Genomic DNA, 14699 nt, shown 5'->3' with positions numbered 1-14699 from the left:
CCAAGGGATCTTCCTGACCCAAGGATCGAACCCACGTCTCCTGCATTGGAAGGTGGATTCTTTACCACTGAGCCACCAGGGAAGCCCCTAAATTACCTAGGTAGGTCCTAAATATTGGGTTGGCTAAAAGTTCATTTGGGTTTTGTATAAGATGTTATGGAAACACTTGAACCAATATAACTCGAACAAATTTTTGGCCAACCGAATGTAATCACAAACGTCCATGTAGGAGTGAGGCCGAGGGAGTTTGTCATAGATTGGAAGAAGGCAAAGTAAAGTCAGAGCGGAGAATTTTGAAGATGTTATGCTTCTGGCCTTGAAGATTAAAGAAGGGCCAAGAGCCAAGGAATGAAAGGAATGCAATCTAGCTGCTAGAAAAGGCAAGGAAGGTCTTAGGTCTTATCCCTGGAGCTCTGGGAGGAGTGGCCCTGCCCATACTTTAGAATGTACCCCTTCATTCTGGTGGCACTAGTGGTAAAGAACCTGCCTGCCAATGCAGGAGACGTAAGAGAAGTGCGTTCGATTCCTGGGTTGGGAAGATCCCCTGGAGGAGGTAATGGCAACCCTCTCCAATATTCTTGCCTGGAAAATCCCATGGACAGAGGAGCCTGGCGGGCTACAGTCCATGGGATCACAAGGGCCACAGTCCATGGGATTGCAAAGAGTCGGACTCGACTGAGCGACTAACTCTACTACTACTACCTGGACTTCAACCTTCTGAGCTCCAGAAGTGCAAGAGATTAAACTTATGTTGGTTTAAGCTGCTAGATTTGTGGTAATTTGTTACAGCAGTCATCAGAAATGAATACAGAAATCCAACTTAATTTTTCACCCTATAGCTAACTAATTAATTGTCCCAGTACCATTTATTGACTAATACATTATTTCATAAGTGTTCTGAAATGTTACCTTTATCATAATGTCAATACTCACTCAGAGTTAGTTTATTTCTATTTTATCAATCAGTCTATTGATTCTTGAGACACTACCAAACTTTTAAATTGCAACAACTTTATAGTACATTTATGTGAGTAGAAGGGTAATTCCTTCATCATGCTGTACTCCTCCTAACGTTCGTCTCCAGTTTCTTTCTTCAAGCTGTGTTTATTCATCCAGATAAACTTTAGGTTTAGTTTGTCTGGTAAAAAAAGTTTGAATTTTGATGGTAATTGTGTTAAATATTACAGGTCCACTTTCCTATCCAGAATCATAGACTCTCTTCTCAGGTGTTTTCCCCACTGTCCACCCTTTGGTAAAATGTTATAGTTTTTCTTCACTTATGTCTTATAAACTTCTAAGGCTTATTTGTTGCTACTGTGGAATAGGGTCTTTTAAAATTACATTTTATAAGTGGATATTGGTGTGTGGGATTGCTATTGGATTTTGAATCTGGCCACTATGCTGAATCAACATAAAGGCCTATTTTTTTTCTCTTAGATTTTCCGCAAGATAATCATATTATCTATAAATATTGTAATTTTTCTTTTCCACTACCTATTTTTTGTGTATCTTTCTTATTGTATTAGCTAGAATTGATAGTATTAAATTGTGATGCTGTTACTAGGTATATCTATTCTTTTTCTGACTGTAGCTGGAATAGTTTTGTGTTTCACTATTAAGTAGTAATGTGTTTTACTCTGTATGTTTGTGGAAATATTTTAACATAATCTATACATACAACATTTATGTAGTAGTACTCCCTTATCCGGGCTTCCCAGATGGCCTAGTGGTAAAGAACCCGCCTGCCAATGCAGGAGATGTAAGAGATGATGCTCCATCCCTGGGTCGAGAAGATCCCCTGGAAGAGGGCATGGCAACCCACTCCAGTATTCTTGCCTGGAGAATCCCATGGACAGAGGACCCTGGTGGGCTACAGTCCATAGAGTCACAAAGAGTTGGTCACAACTGAAGTGACTTAGTGCACACTCCCTTATCCACCGTGGATATGTTAAAAAAAAAAAAACCCCAGTGGATGCCTAAAACCATGAGTAGTACTAAACCCTATGATTTTTTTTCTATGCGTGCATAACAATGATAACATTTAACTTAGGCACGGTAAGAGAATATCCAAATTGTCAGCAACATTACTCCTGCACGTCCATTATTAAGAACAATAAGGTTTACTTAAAAACAAGCCCTGTGATACTGATAACCAAGATTGCTACTAAGCGACCAATGAGCAGGTAGGGTATATAGCGTGGAAATGCTAGACGAACATAATTCATGTCCTGGACAAAACAGAGTGGGACAGCACAAGATTTCATCGTGTCACTCAGGCTAGCATGCAACTTCAAATGCATGGCTGTTTATCTCTGGAATTCTTCATCTAATATTTTTGGATTGTGGTTGACTGCAGGTAACTGAAACCATGGAAGGCAAACTGTGGACAAATGGGGACTTCTGTATATGCACAATAATGGTGACACTACTTCTTCCATTTCCTGGGCTATCAAGCATTTCTTTAAGTCAGGAAAACTGATTCAGTATTATTAAATCCATTTCTAATATCTATTAATATATATACTAAGTATAATCAGTTTTTTAATGTTTAAGGTTCTTTTATTATACATAAAACCTACTGGCTAGTTTTAGGTTTTCCTTTAATATTAGTTTAGCATATTACTTAGAAAGGCTGTATGTCTCCTTATTTGGTATTAAAAAATCAGGCTTGGATATTAGTAATACTGGTGCTGCTGCTGCTGCTGCTGCTGAGTCGCTTCAGTCGTGTCCGACTCTGTGCGACCCGACAGACGGCAGCCCACCAGGCTCCGCCGTCCCTGGGATTCTCCAGGCAAGAACACTGGAGTGGGTTGCCATTTCCTTCTCCAATGCATGAAAGTGAAAAGTGAAAGTGAAGTCGCTCAGTCGTGCCTGACTCTTAGCGACCCCATGGACTGCAGCCTACCAGGCTCCTCTGTCCATGGGATTTTCCAGGCAAGAGTACTGGAGTGGGGTGCCATTGCCTTCTCCGTTAGTAATACTAGTCTTACAAAATGAATTTGAAAGTGCTTTGTCTTTTTAAAAATTCAGTAATAGTTGAATATAACTGAAACTGGAAATCATTTTAGGCCTGATAGAACTATATTGGTTTAGTATCTTTCTAGAGGTAGATTTTTGACAACTTTAAAATTTTTTTCTATAATTATTTAGTCTATTCATGTTTCCTACTACTTTTTGAACCATATTTTATAGCTTATATTCTCCCAGAAAATAAAGAGAAAAGGTTAACATTTACTATCTATAATGTGCCTACAAATAAAAAAGACCTATAACTCATTTGAAAATAAGCAAATGTCAACTCTACATAATTAAAAGAAAAAAAATCATTTAATGTATGCTTTAACTCCATCACATTTGGAATAATTATATAGTCCTGCTTCCCTGGGAAAGGCCTAGTTTACACGTGTTCTTTCAGTAAAATTATGACTAGTTCATAAAGAGTCTTAAAAGTTTGAAATTTGGACAATGCATTATTATATGAACATCACCAATTCAATGGACATGAACTTGAGTAAAACTCTGGGAGATGGTGGAGGAGAGATGAGTCTGGCGTCCTGCAGTCCATGGGATCACAAAGAGTCAGACATGACTTAGCAACTGAACAACAATTAAAACAGAATTTAAACAGTAATAAGGATCTTATTATTTATACTTTGCCCATGAGTTTAACAAATGTTAAAACGATTTACAGTATTCATTGCTGGAAGGGGTATGATGAAACAGAGGAATATTTGTAGAAGGGATAATTGGAATCCTCCTTTTGGCTTATAAATTTGGCACTATCAAAAGTTTTAAGTGTGTACATCACTGGACCTCGCTATTGGACTTCTGGGATCTTACTTTATGGAAAAACTGATGCTAGTGTACAAACACATGTATGGGCGATGTTATTGTATAGGCTACTGACTAAACAAGTAAAAGTGTGTCCACAGAATGAAATATTACATATATGTTTTAAAAAATGAGGCAGCCATATAAATTGGCACTGGAAGATCTCCATAATACACTAAAAAAAATAAGATGCAGACTGGTAATACAGTTTTAACTGACATTTGGTAAAATATACACATGTATAATTTGTTTTTCTATGCTTAGAAAATAAGTTCAAAAATATGTATATACCAAATTTAACATGTATTATCATGGGGGTTCAAATGAACAGAAACTGAAATTAGACAATTCAATAAAGATTTTATGAAAATGTTAGGGAAAAAAACATTTTGAAAAAAACAGCATGGTTAACAATGATCCTGAGATTCTATATATGTCAATAGGAGACAGAAAAAATTGGTTTGGGCTTGGTAACAGAGATCAAAGAATAATTTGGTTCTATTAGAGCTGAAGTTTCTTCTGGTTAGAAGCATGACCTTTCTCCTGTCAGAAAATATCACAACTATATGTAAGATTTTTGAATTCTGAAGGAATGTGAGAGCTTGACCTCAACCTATGTAGTTACTATTTTTGTGTATTTTTGTACATTTCTGTAAGAATATTTCTGTAACAATCTTAGAATCTTAAGGCATAAAGGAATTCAAGTCTTCTCTTGTCAATTCTCTAGCATCTTTTCAGTGATAAAGTTTCATCTGTTTTTCCAAAGAATATTTATTTTGCACCCTATACATAAGAATCCAGAGAAAAATTACCCCAAAAGTATTTTGAGGAATATATAATCATAATACTCACACTATTTAAGGACAATGTAAAAAATTGTACCTCAATTTCCTATACTAGTCTGCATGAAAAAATTAAAATATTACCAAATAAAATCAAGCAGTGAATTAAACATAACAGACTCAAGAATAAAGAACTTAAAATCCATAAGAAAAGCAAACTACTCAATGTAAAATCAAATAAGTATGTTCATGTGCAATTCTCAGAAAACAAAATGCAGATGGAACAATAATTTTAAAAGGTACTCAGATTCATTATGAATATGAAAATGAAAATGAAGTATAATAAAACAATATTCATACGTATCATGTTGATGATGATGAAAACTTTTAAGAAAGTGTTAGTGAGAATGTGAGGAAAGAAGATCTCTCATGCATTGCTGTGGGAATGTAAACTGTTAAAATTATATGTTAGTTGCTCAGTCGAGTCCGACTCTTTGTGACCCCATGGTCTGTCCATGGGATTTCCCAGGCAAGAATACTGGAGTGGGTTTCCATTCCCTTCTCCAGGGAATCTTCCCAACCCAGGGATCAAACCTGGGTCTCCAGCATTGCAGGCAGATTCTTTACAGTCTGAGCTACCAAGGATAGCTCCGGTAAAATTATATTGGAGAACAATTTAGGATATTCAGTAAAGGTACATATAATGTACAATCAAGACATTCTATGCCAAGAAATATATGCCAAAGATTCTCTAGGGTATGCACATATCAGTGTTCTCATTTCACAGATCAGTGAAACGAACGCTTAGCTTCTTTTACTATTAAATGAACTAATATATGTAAATCATTTATATGCCTGGTACATATTAAGCCATTTATTTTTTTTTAATAATTTTATTTACTTATTTAAATTGGCTGTGCTGGGTCTTTGTTGCTGCTTGGGCTTTTCTCTAGTTGTGGCAAATGGGGACTGCTCTCTAGTTGCAGTGCATGGGTTTCTCATTTCAGTGGCTTCTCTTGTTGAGGGGCATGGGCTCCAGGGTGTGCAGGCTTCAGTTGCTGTGGCATGTGGCTCAGGAGCTGCAACTCCCGGGCTCTAGAGCACAGGATAGTTGTGGCCCACGGGCTTGGTTTCTCTGCAGCATGTGGGATCTACCCAGATTAGAGACTGAGCCCGTGTCTCCTCTATTGGCGGGCGGATTCTTTACCACAGAACCACCAGGGAAGCCCTAAGCCATCTATTAAGCATATATCATCATCATCAACATTATCATCATTATCATCATGAATAATCAGCTGTAGATTAAATTTCATAGCTCGATCAATATCATCATTATTGACAACAACACATTTTAAGTGGTTCATTGTCTCATCCCTGGAGGGATATTCAAACATGAATAAAAAACCTGCCACGTTTTGATCAGAATATGAAGTATGGAGGGCATTCTTCTCTCTCCATTAGAGGGCCTAGAACTGCAGTCATGCTTGTTTCCAATGTAACAGTGTGGCTTTTCTTTTTAAAACTAAACTCTTATTTTTTGTTAAAACTTTATTTCTTAGAAGTTTTAGATTCACAGCAATATTGAGAGGAAAGTATAGAGGTTTCCTATATATGCCCTGCCCTTATACATGCGCAGCCTCCTCATTACCGCATTCATTAGAGTGGTCATTTGTTACAACTGATGAACTTTTACTGACCCATCATTATCACCCAAAGTTCACGGTGTCCATTAAGGTTCACCTTTGGTGTTATTCATTCTATGGGTTTAGAGAAATGTATTCCGGTATGTATTCATCATCATGGTATACAGTGTATTCTCAATGCCCTAAAAATCCTCTCTTCTCTGCCTATTCATCCCTCCTCTCCCCAAATGAATCCCTGGCACCTACTGATGCTTTTACTGTCATATAGTTTGGCATTTTCCAGATGCCATATAGTCGGAATCACAGAATATGTAACTTTTTCAGATTGACTTCTTTCACTGGCATGCATGCTCAGTTGGTAAGTCATGTCCAGCTCTTTGTACCCCATGGATTGTAGCCCACCAGGCTCCTCTGTCTATAGGTTTTCCCAGGCAAGAATACTGGAGTAGGTTGTCATTTCTTTCTCTAGGGGATCTTCTCGATCCAGGGATTGAACCTGTATCTCCAGCATCTTCTTGTATTGACAGGCAGATTCTTTACCACTGAGCCCCCCCGGGAAGCTCCTCTTTCACTTTGTAATGTGCATTTAAGATTCCTCCACGTCTTTTCACGGCTTGATAGCTCCTCTCTTTTTAGTGCTGAATAATATTCCACTGTCTGGATGTGCCACATTTTAGTACACATTCACCCACTAAACATACATCTTGATTGCTTACCATTTTGGTGATTATGAATACAGATGCTAAAAACATCTGTGCATGCTTTTGTGTGGACACGTTTTAAACTCCTTTGGATAAATACCAAGGGGCACAATTGGTGGATTATATGATAAAAGTATGTTTAATTTTGTAAGAAACTGCCAAACTATCTTCCAATGTGGCTGTACCATTTTGCATTACCACCAGCAATAAATCAGAGTTTCTCGTGCTCTATATCCCCACCAGCATTTGGTGTTGTTATTGTTATGGACTTTGGTAATTTTAGTAGTAGTAGGTATGTGTTGTTGTTTAGACAGTAAGTCATGTCCTACTCTTTTTTGAGATCCCATGGCCTGTAGCCCACCAGGCTCCTCTGTCCATGGGATTTTCCAGGCAAGAATATTGGAGTGGGTTGCTATTTCCTTCTCCAGGGTGCTCTTCCCCACCCAGGGACTGAACCTGTGTCTCCTGCCTTGTAGGTTTTACTGCTGAGCCATCAGGGAAGATATTAGTGATATCTGATTATTGTTTTCAGTGTGGCCATTAGAGGACATGAAGACCACATTCTGATCCTTATACAACACTTCGGACATGCCCCATGCACTGGCCCTCTGGGTTGTGTTTCACTGTGTGTGTGTGTGAGCCGCTCAGTGGTGTTTGACTCTCTGCGACCTCATGGATTGTAGCCCACCACGCTCTTCTGTCCATGGAATTCTCTAGGCAAGAATACATTCCCTTCTCCAGGCGAACTTCCGCACCCAGGGATGGAACCCAGGTCTCCTGCGTGGCAGGGGATTCTTCACCTTCTGAACCAACAGGGCTTCCCTGTGTTTCACTAGTCCCCTTACAGTTTCTAACTTCCGGGCTCTAGGTTTCGGAGCTGCCTAAAGGGGAAGCAGTGGAAATAGTGGGCAGTATGAGAAGGCAATGGCACCCCACTCCAGTACTCTTGCCTGGAAAATCCCAAGGGCGGAGGAGCCTGGTAGGCTGCGGTCCATGGGGTCGCTAAGAGTCAGACAGGACTGAGCGACTTCACTTTCACTTTTCACTTTCATGCCCTGGAGAAGGAAATGGCAACCCGCTCCAGTGTTCTTGCCTGGAGAATCCCAGGGACGGCGGAGCCTGGTGGGCTGCAGTCCATGGGGTCGCACAGAGTCGGACATGACTGCAGCGACTTAGAAGCAGCAGCATGCTCTGAAATCCACCTGAAATATCGGGTTCGGGGGGCAAGTTACTCCTGAAAAAGTTTCTCACGTGCTACTCTGGAGCCAGGCAACTTTCTGCCTTGACTCCTCTTAAGACTTTAGTAAGTGCTACCACAAGAAGAACACAAAGAGGTGCCCAGATAATGGGCTACTTCTGGTGTTCCGGACAGCTCTATTTTCTTTCATTCTACTTTTGGTAGTCAGACGCCAGTAGGAAGCATGCCTTTAGCTCCTTGGAACCAATGGCCCCAGGATTTTCCTTTGAAGCTACGATGATCCCATCTTGGAGGTGGCAGATCCCAGAAAGACAGGGTTTTAGATATTTCCTTAAAACGCAGAGCTCTGCATAAAGATTGCCTGGGGCAGATGTAACAGCAAGACTAAGCAGGCTGGAGGGAAAGCATTAGAAACCAGCCTAAACAGGAAAAGCAATCCTGATTCAGTTTAGCCAAGTTTGACCTGGTGTGTTAAATGGTGTTCCAGGAGAAATCTGAAAGCTTCTGGTTTACAACAGGAATCCAAAAAAGAGGTGTCCGGGCCCGGGGAATCTCTTAAGGGACCAAAATGGATAAGTGGGTATCTGTCTCCCCCCAAAAAAACAAAACACACCTCTAAAAAGAGCTTAGTCTCTAGCACGCTGAGGGCCTGCCTAGCGCAGAGGCTGGGTTCGAGCCGCTCAGCTACCTCAAAAGCCCGGAGGCGGGAACTCCAGTCCGGCCGGGGAGTGGCCGGGGGGTGGGCTCTGGCCGCGCGCACACGGGGCATGCGCAGAGAGTGGCCCGCCGGGTCGGCTGTGGGAGCGGTGACGAGTCCGGAAGCGCCTGCGCGCGCCCCTCTGCACGAGAACTAGTTTTGTTTCCAGTCGCTGGGACCGGAGCCCGTCAGAGAGAACCCCGGGCAGGACCAGCTCGACACCCGGCAACCCCGCAGCGATGTCCAGCAACAGCTTCGCTTACAATGAGCAGTCGGGAGGAGGGGAGGCGACGGAGCTGGGTCAGGAGGCGACCTCAACCATTTCCCCCTCCGGCGCCTTCGGCCTCTTTAGCAGCGATATGAAGAAGTGAGGAGAAAGGTTTGGGGTGTGGGGACGGGACTGAGGGGCTGGGCTCCCGGGACAGGGGCAGGGTCGCCCTGAGACTGTCCGGGAGCGGAGCTGGCGTTTCCTGTCGCGGTATCACTTGGGAGCGGTGGGAGTTGTTGGGAGTTTGGGTTGAGTGTGTGGAGGGGATCTCTAGGAGTTTTCAGACTTTAGTGAAAAAGAACCATTGGGACCGCTTAGGTGCCACCCCCAAAGACCCCGATTGAGTTGGTCTGGGGCCCAGGAGTCTGAATTTTGAGCAAACACTTGAAGCTAGTTTAAAGTTTGCTTGATAACACCTGGAGAAATTCTCTCGCTAGGGTGGAAGGATTCACGTTTGGGGAGCTGAGAGGGAAAGTTAGATTGTGTCTTATGGGAAACTGTTCTGTGACCCTTGAGTGTAGAAGCAAGGAGTTGCTTTAGGCGCTTTATAAATGAACAAGGCGGTTTATTCAGACACCAGTGTTCTCGGAAAATGTCTTTTGCATTACAGACCAAAAAAGAAAAAACAAAACCCCCCACCAAAAGTAAAAGACAACCCCCAAACCAAAAACAAAGCTCGGAAACACAGTAAGAAGCGTATGAGGAGAATATTTAGAGTGTGGGCAAGGGGTACAATTTTGCAAATAATGTGGATTTTAAAAATGAACACTAAACAAGGTGTACGTGTTTTTTTTTTTTTTTTAAGTTACTACGAGTATTTTAAGTACCACCGAAAAAGGGAAAGAAAACACCCCACTCATTGATTTTTTTTTTTTTTTTTTTGTGGTGGGGGAGAGGGAGTGATTTTAAACTTACAGAATTCTGGTAACTTTGCATTTTTTTGTAATAATTTTTACATTTTTTCTTATTTTTGATCTCTCAGTACTCACTAAACATAATAGGCTGACACTAGATTTATGCTGAACTTAAGGTAAAGTAGGTATGCTGGTGGCTTTGCGGTGTCAGATAAATTAAAATTTTATTTTCTTTAAATAATTTATTTGATTAGAATTTAATTAAAAATTTATTTTAAAAGGCATTCTGGAAATTGCTAGTAGTTGAAGTTGAGATTACCTTTTGACTGTATTAAGCCAACTGAAATCTGTGTGGAGTGTGTGGAATAGGGTTTTTTATTTCCTTATTCTCAGGTTAGCAAAGTTTTAAGTAACGTAACTTCAATAATTTTTCATTTTTCCTTCTATGCATTTAGATGATGGATTATTCCAACAAGAAGCTTGTAGTTCTGTTGTTCTATTAGCAGATATTTCAACTGTTAAATTAATGTTTAAGTCTGTAGAATCTGTTTTGCATGTGATATGCTTACAATTGATTTACTTTTATGGATTGTGAACTTCTAAGATGTTTTCCTCTTAGAGCCTTTCATTTCCTATTTTGTCAGATTTGGGTCTGATTTTGAAAAAAATGTGTGGCTTTGACTGTGACCAGTGAGTGTTACTGAGGTGACTGAGCATGTTGGAGTTGAAATAAAAATAGCTGACTTTGAGTACTTGTGCACACAATACTTTACATTGATTATCTCATTCGGTCCTCCTGACAAATGTCTGGCTGAGTGAATGTGATTTAATGGGAAACTATTCTGTGACTTTCAGGTGCCACAGAGGATACAGAGCAACCCAAAGATACTTCTTTGATTCCACTTTGCAGATGAGAAAATTGGAGCACAAGTGGTTAATTTGCCTAAGATAATAGAACTAGAACACTTCCCTGCCTGAGTTTGAACTCAGACAATCTCATCTCAGAGCCCATTCTCTTGACCATTTGGATATGTTACTTGATGAAGTTTATTGTACCTTGGTCTTCCCTTGTATTGCAGTTGGTAAAGAATCTGCCTGCAATGCAGGAGGCCTGAGTTTGTTTCCTGGGCGGGGAAGATCCCCTGGAGAAGGAAATAATTGTACCTTATTAGAGAATGCATACAAATCATTAAAAGTTTAAAACTTAAGTAGTCATAGACAGTGTATGACCTTGAGGCTTTCAGGAATTAGAAACATTTTGGCCATTGAATTGCAGACTAGTGGGGTTGTACAGAAACAGGGACCTGTGTTCTGGAAGTGGTCACTTAACCTCTCTTGAGCTTACATTCTCTCATTTATAAAAATGTGATATTTCTTGCCTTTTAAAAAAACCCAAATGACAAAATTTATGTAAAAAACTTCAAGCTTACCCTGATCCTGTACTCTGATTTTTTTTTTATCAAAGTATAATTGACATTGACATGTTAATTTCAGGTATACACCATAATGTTTAGTAGGTTTTTTTATATATTGAGAAATTATCACCACGGCAAGTCTGGTTAACATCTGTCACGATACTTAACAGTTTTTATTTTTTTCCCACCTCCAATGAGAGGCTTTAAAGATTGACTTTTAGCAATTTTCAAATATGCAATACATATACAAATACAAAAAAATACAAATATGCAATTAACTGTAGTTTTTTTCCCCCACCTCCAGTGAGGACTTTAAGATTCACTTTTAGCAGTTTTCAAATATGTAATACAAATACAAAAAAATACAAATATGCAATTACCTATAGTTACCATGCTGTACATATATCCCCGACTTATTTTTTTATAACTGGAACTTTGTGCTTTGGACTTTCTTCACCCATTTCTCACACAACCTCTGGTCTCACTTTTGATGATTTACTTTGAATGATTTTGAGTTTGCAATAAAGTTGCAAGAATAATACAGAGAACTACTCTTGATGCAGGCTCAGTTTTTAAAAAATTACTACATTGCTTTATTTCTCTTTTCTTTTTCTATCTACACAGACATACACACATTCGTATTATTATCTCTTCTGACCCATTGGAGAATAGGTTGTATACACCATGTCCCTTTATCCTCATACCTTAGCATGTATTTTTTAAGAACAAGGATATTCTCATTCACAGCTGTAGCACTGTTATGGTTAGGAAGTTTATCATTAGTACAGTTTACAGTCTATAATCCTGTGTTGTCATTTGTCCCAATAAATATTTTTAATTTTTTTAGCATTTTTTTTTCTCTAGCATAGAATCCAGTCCAGGATTATGTATTTTACTTAGTTCTCATATCTCTTTAATCTCCTTTAATCTGGAATAGTTACTTAGCCTTTGTCTTCACTGCCTTGATATTTTTGAAGCACACAAGCCGATTACTTTATAGCATGTTAATCAGTTTGCCTTTGCTGGTGTTTCCTCACGTTTTGATTCTTGTTAAATATCCCAGGCTGCAATACTACCTTCTTAGGCTTTTGTGTCAGGAGGTGTAGGGTGCCCATATTTATGATGTTAATTTTCCCAGTTATAGGGTTTTTTTCTAGTTACCTATGGGGGGATCTGAGAAGGCAGTGGCTTCCCACTCTAGTACTCTTGCCTGGAAAATCCCATGGACGGAGGAGTCTGGTGGGCTGCAGTCCACAGGGTCGCTAAGAGTGGGACACGACTGAGCGACTTCACTTTGACTTTTCACTTTCATGCATTGGAGAAGGAAATGGCAACCCACTCCAGTGTTCTTGCCTGGAGAATCCTAGGGACTGGGGAGCCTGGTGGGCTGCCGTCTGTGGGGTCGCACAGAATCGGACACGACTGAGGTGACTTAGCAGCAGCATGGGGGGACACTTTGAGATCATACAGGTGTTCTGCTCGTCACTAGATTCACCATCCTCTGTCCTTAGCCACTGTATATGGATCTCCTGAACCAGTCTTTACCACAGTGTCTGCAGTGGTGATGTTTTTACTGGAGGATAATTGCTTCACACTTTTGAGGTGGTCTCTGCCACACATCAGCACGAATCAGTCATACTTACATGTGTGTATTCCCTCCCTCTGGAGCCTCCCCCGCCCCCCAACCCCAGTTCTGTCCCTCTAGGTCATCACAGAGCACCAGGCTGGGCTCCCTGTGTTATATAGCAGCTTCCTGACAGTTAACCTATTTTACACATGATAGTATATATACATATGTCAATGCTACTTTCTCAGTTTCTCCTAGCCTCTCTTGCCCGCAGTGTCCAGAAGTCTGTTCTCTACCTCTGTGTCTCCATGTCTTCTCTGTAAATACGTTCACTGTTTTCCTAGATTCCATATATATGTGTTGAAAGAAAACTGAAGGTGTTAGTCGCTCAGTCATATCCGACTCTTTGCAACCCCGTGGACTGTAGTCTGCCGGGCTCCTCTCTCCATGGGATTCTCCAGGTAAGAATACTGGAGTGGGTTGCCATTCCTTTCTCCAGGGATCTTCCTGATGTAGGGATTGAACCCGGGCCTCCTGCACTGCAGGCAGACGCTTTACTGACTGAGCCACCAGGTGTTAATACATGATGTGTTTTTTTCTTTCTGACTTATTTCATTCAGTATAACAGATTCCAGGTTCATCCGCCTCACTACAACTGACTCCAATTTGTTTCTTTTTATGGCTGAATAATATTCCTATATATATATATAAAAGTATAATACACACACACACACACACACACACACAACTTGTGTATTGACATCTAGGTTGCTTCCATGTCCTGGCTGTGATAAATAGTGCTGCAGTGAACATTGGGGTACGTGTGCCTTTTAGAATTGTGGTTTTCTCAGGGTATATGCCCACTGGTGGGATTGCTGGGTCATATGGTGGCTTAATTCCTAGTTTGTTAAGGAGCCCATACTGTTCTGCATATTGGCTGTACCAGTTTACATTCCCGCCAGCAGTGAAGTAGAGCCCTTTTCTCCACATTTTCTCCAGCATTTATTATTTGTAGTTTTCTTTTTTATAATGGCTGTTCTGATTGGTGTGAGGTGTTTTCTTTTGTCTTAAATGCTTATTTTAACCAGTTTGGCTGTGTGTGTATAATTTAAAATAGTAATTATTAATAATTTCTTTTTGGATTAAGCATTTAATTAGAAATTAATTTCTAGAAACAGACAATACTAATTAGTTTTTCTTAACAATGGTAAAACTACTAAATTTCTGAATCTCTCTTTTTTTTTTTGAGAACTTCACAGTGTATTATGAAGAGTGTTGGACCTAGAGTGAAAAGACTTGGGTTTAAGTTGATGTTTTCTGCTTACAGTAATGTTTCTTTGTTCAAGTTGCCTGATCTCTTCAGACTTCAGTGCCTTTATTTCTAGGGAGGGTATGGTAATACTTGCCTATTTTGTGAGTTTTTCACAAGATGGTATAGTTGAAATGACTTCTGAACTAGAATAGTAACTAACACTATTTGGAAAAGTTCTTGAAAGCTTCACTGAGGTGGTAATACATTAGGTCATAAAGCCTGAGAAGATTTTTGCCAGTTGGAGAATAGGGGGAGTTCTTCAGGCAAAGTATATAGAAACCAGGAGAGCTGCAAAAGAAAATGCATATTTAGATGAAATATAGATTCAAGCATCAGCATTTAGAATTGTGGATAGTAATTAAAGTATGGGAATGGATGATATCGCCCAGGGAGAACTTTTCTTTTTAGAAGAGGCAGTTTAGACAAAACTG

General features: G+C 40.0%; 1 protein-coding gene across 2 annotated transcripts in view; it reads left to right on the top strand.

Annotated features, from left to right (window-relative positions):
- Positions 1-8930: 8930 nt before the first annotated feature.
- The window catches only part of AP3B1 (adaptor related protein complex 3 subunit beta 1), a 235789-nt gene continuing 230020 nt past the window's right edge, over positions 8931-14699 (top strand). The window contains exon 1 of one of the 2 annotated variants that reach the window (XM_027552928.1): positions 8931-9219. In XM_027552928.1, coding sequence (XP_027408729.1) covers positions 9092-9219 — 128 coding nt within the window. In that variant the 5' untranslated portion in view covers positions 8931-9091. The remainder of the gene's footprint in view (positions 9220-14699) is intronic. The other variant, XM_027552929.1, reaches the window with a different exon arrangement.

This window comes from Bos indicus x Bos taurus, chromosome 10 (assembly GCF_003369695.1).
Source record: "Bos indicus x Bos taurus breed Angus x Brahman F1 hybrid chromosome 10, Bos_hybrid_MaternalHap_v2.0, whole genome shotgun sequence".
NCBI lineage: Eukaryota > Metazoa > Chordata > Mammalia > Artiodactyla > Bovidae > Bos > Bos indicus x Bos taurus.
This window is presented reverse-complemented; position numbering and strand designations above follow the sequence as displayed.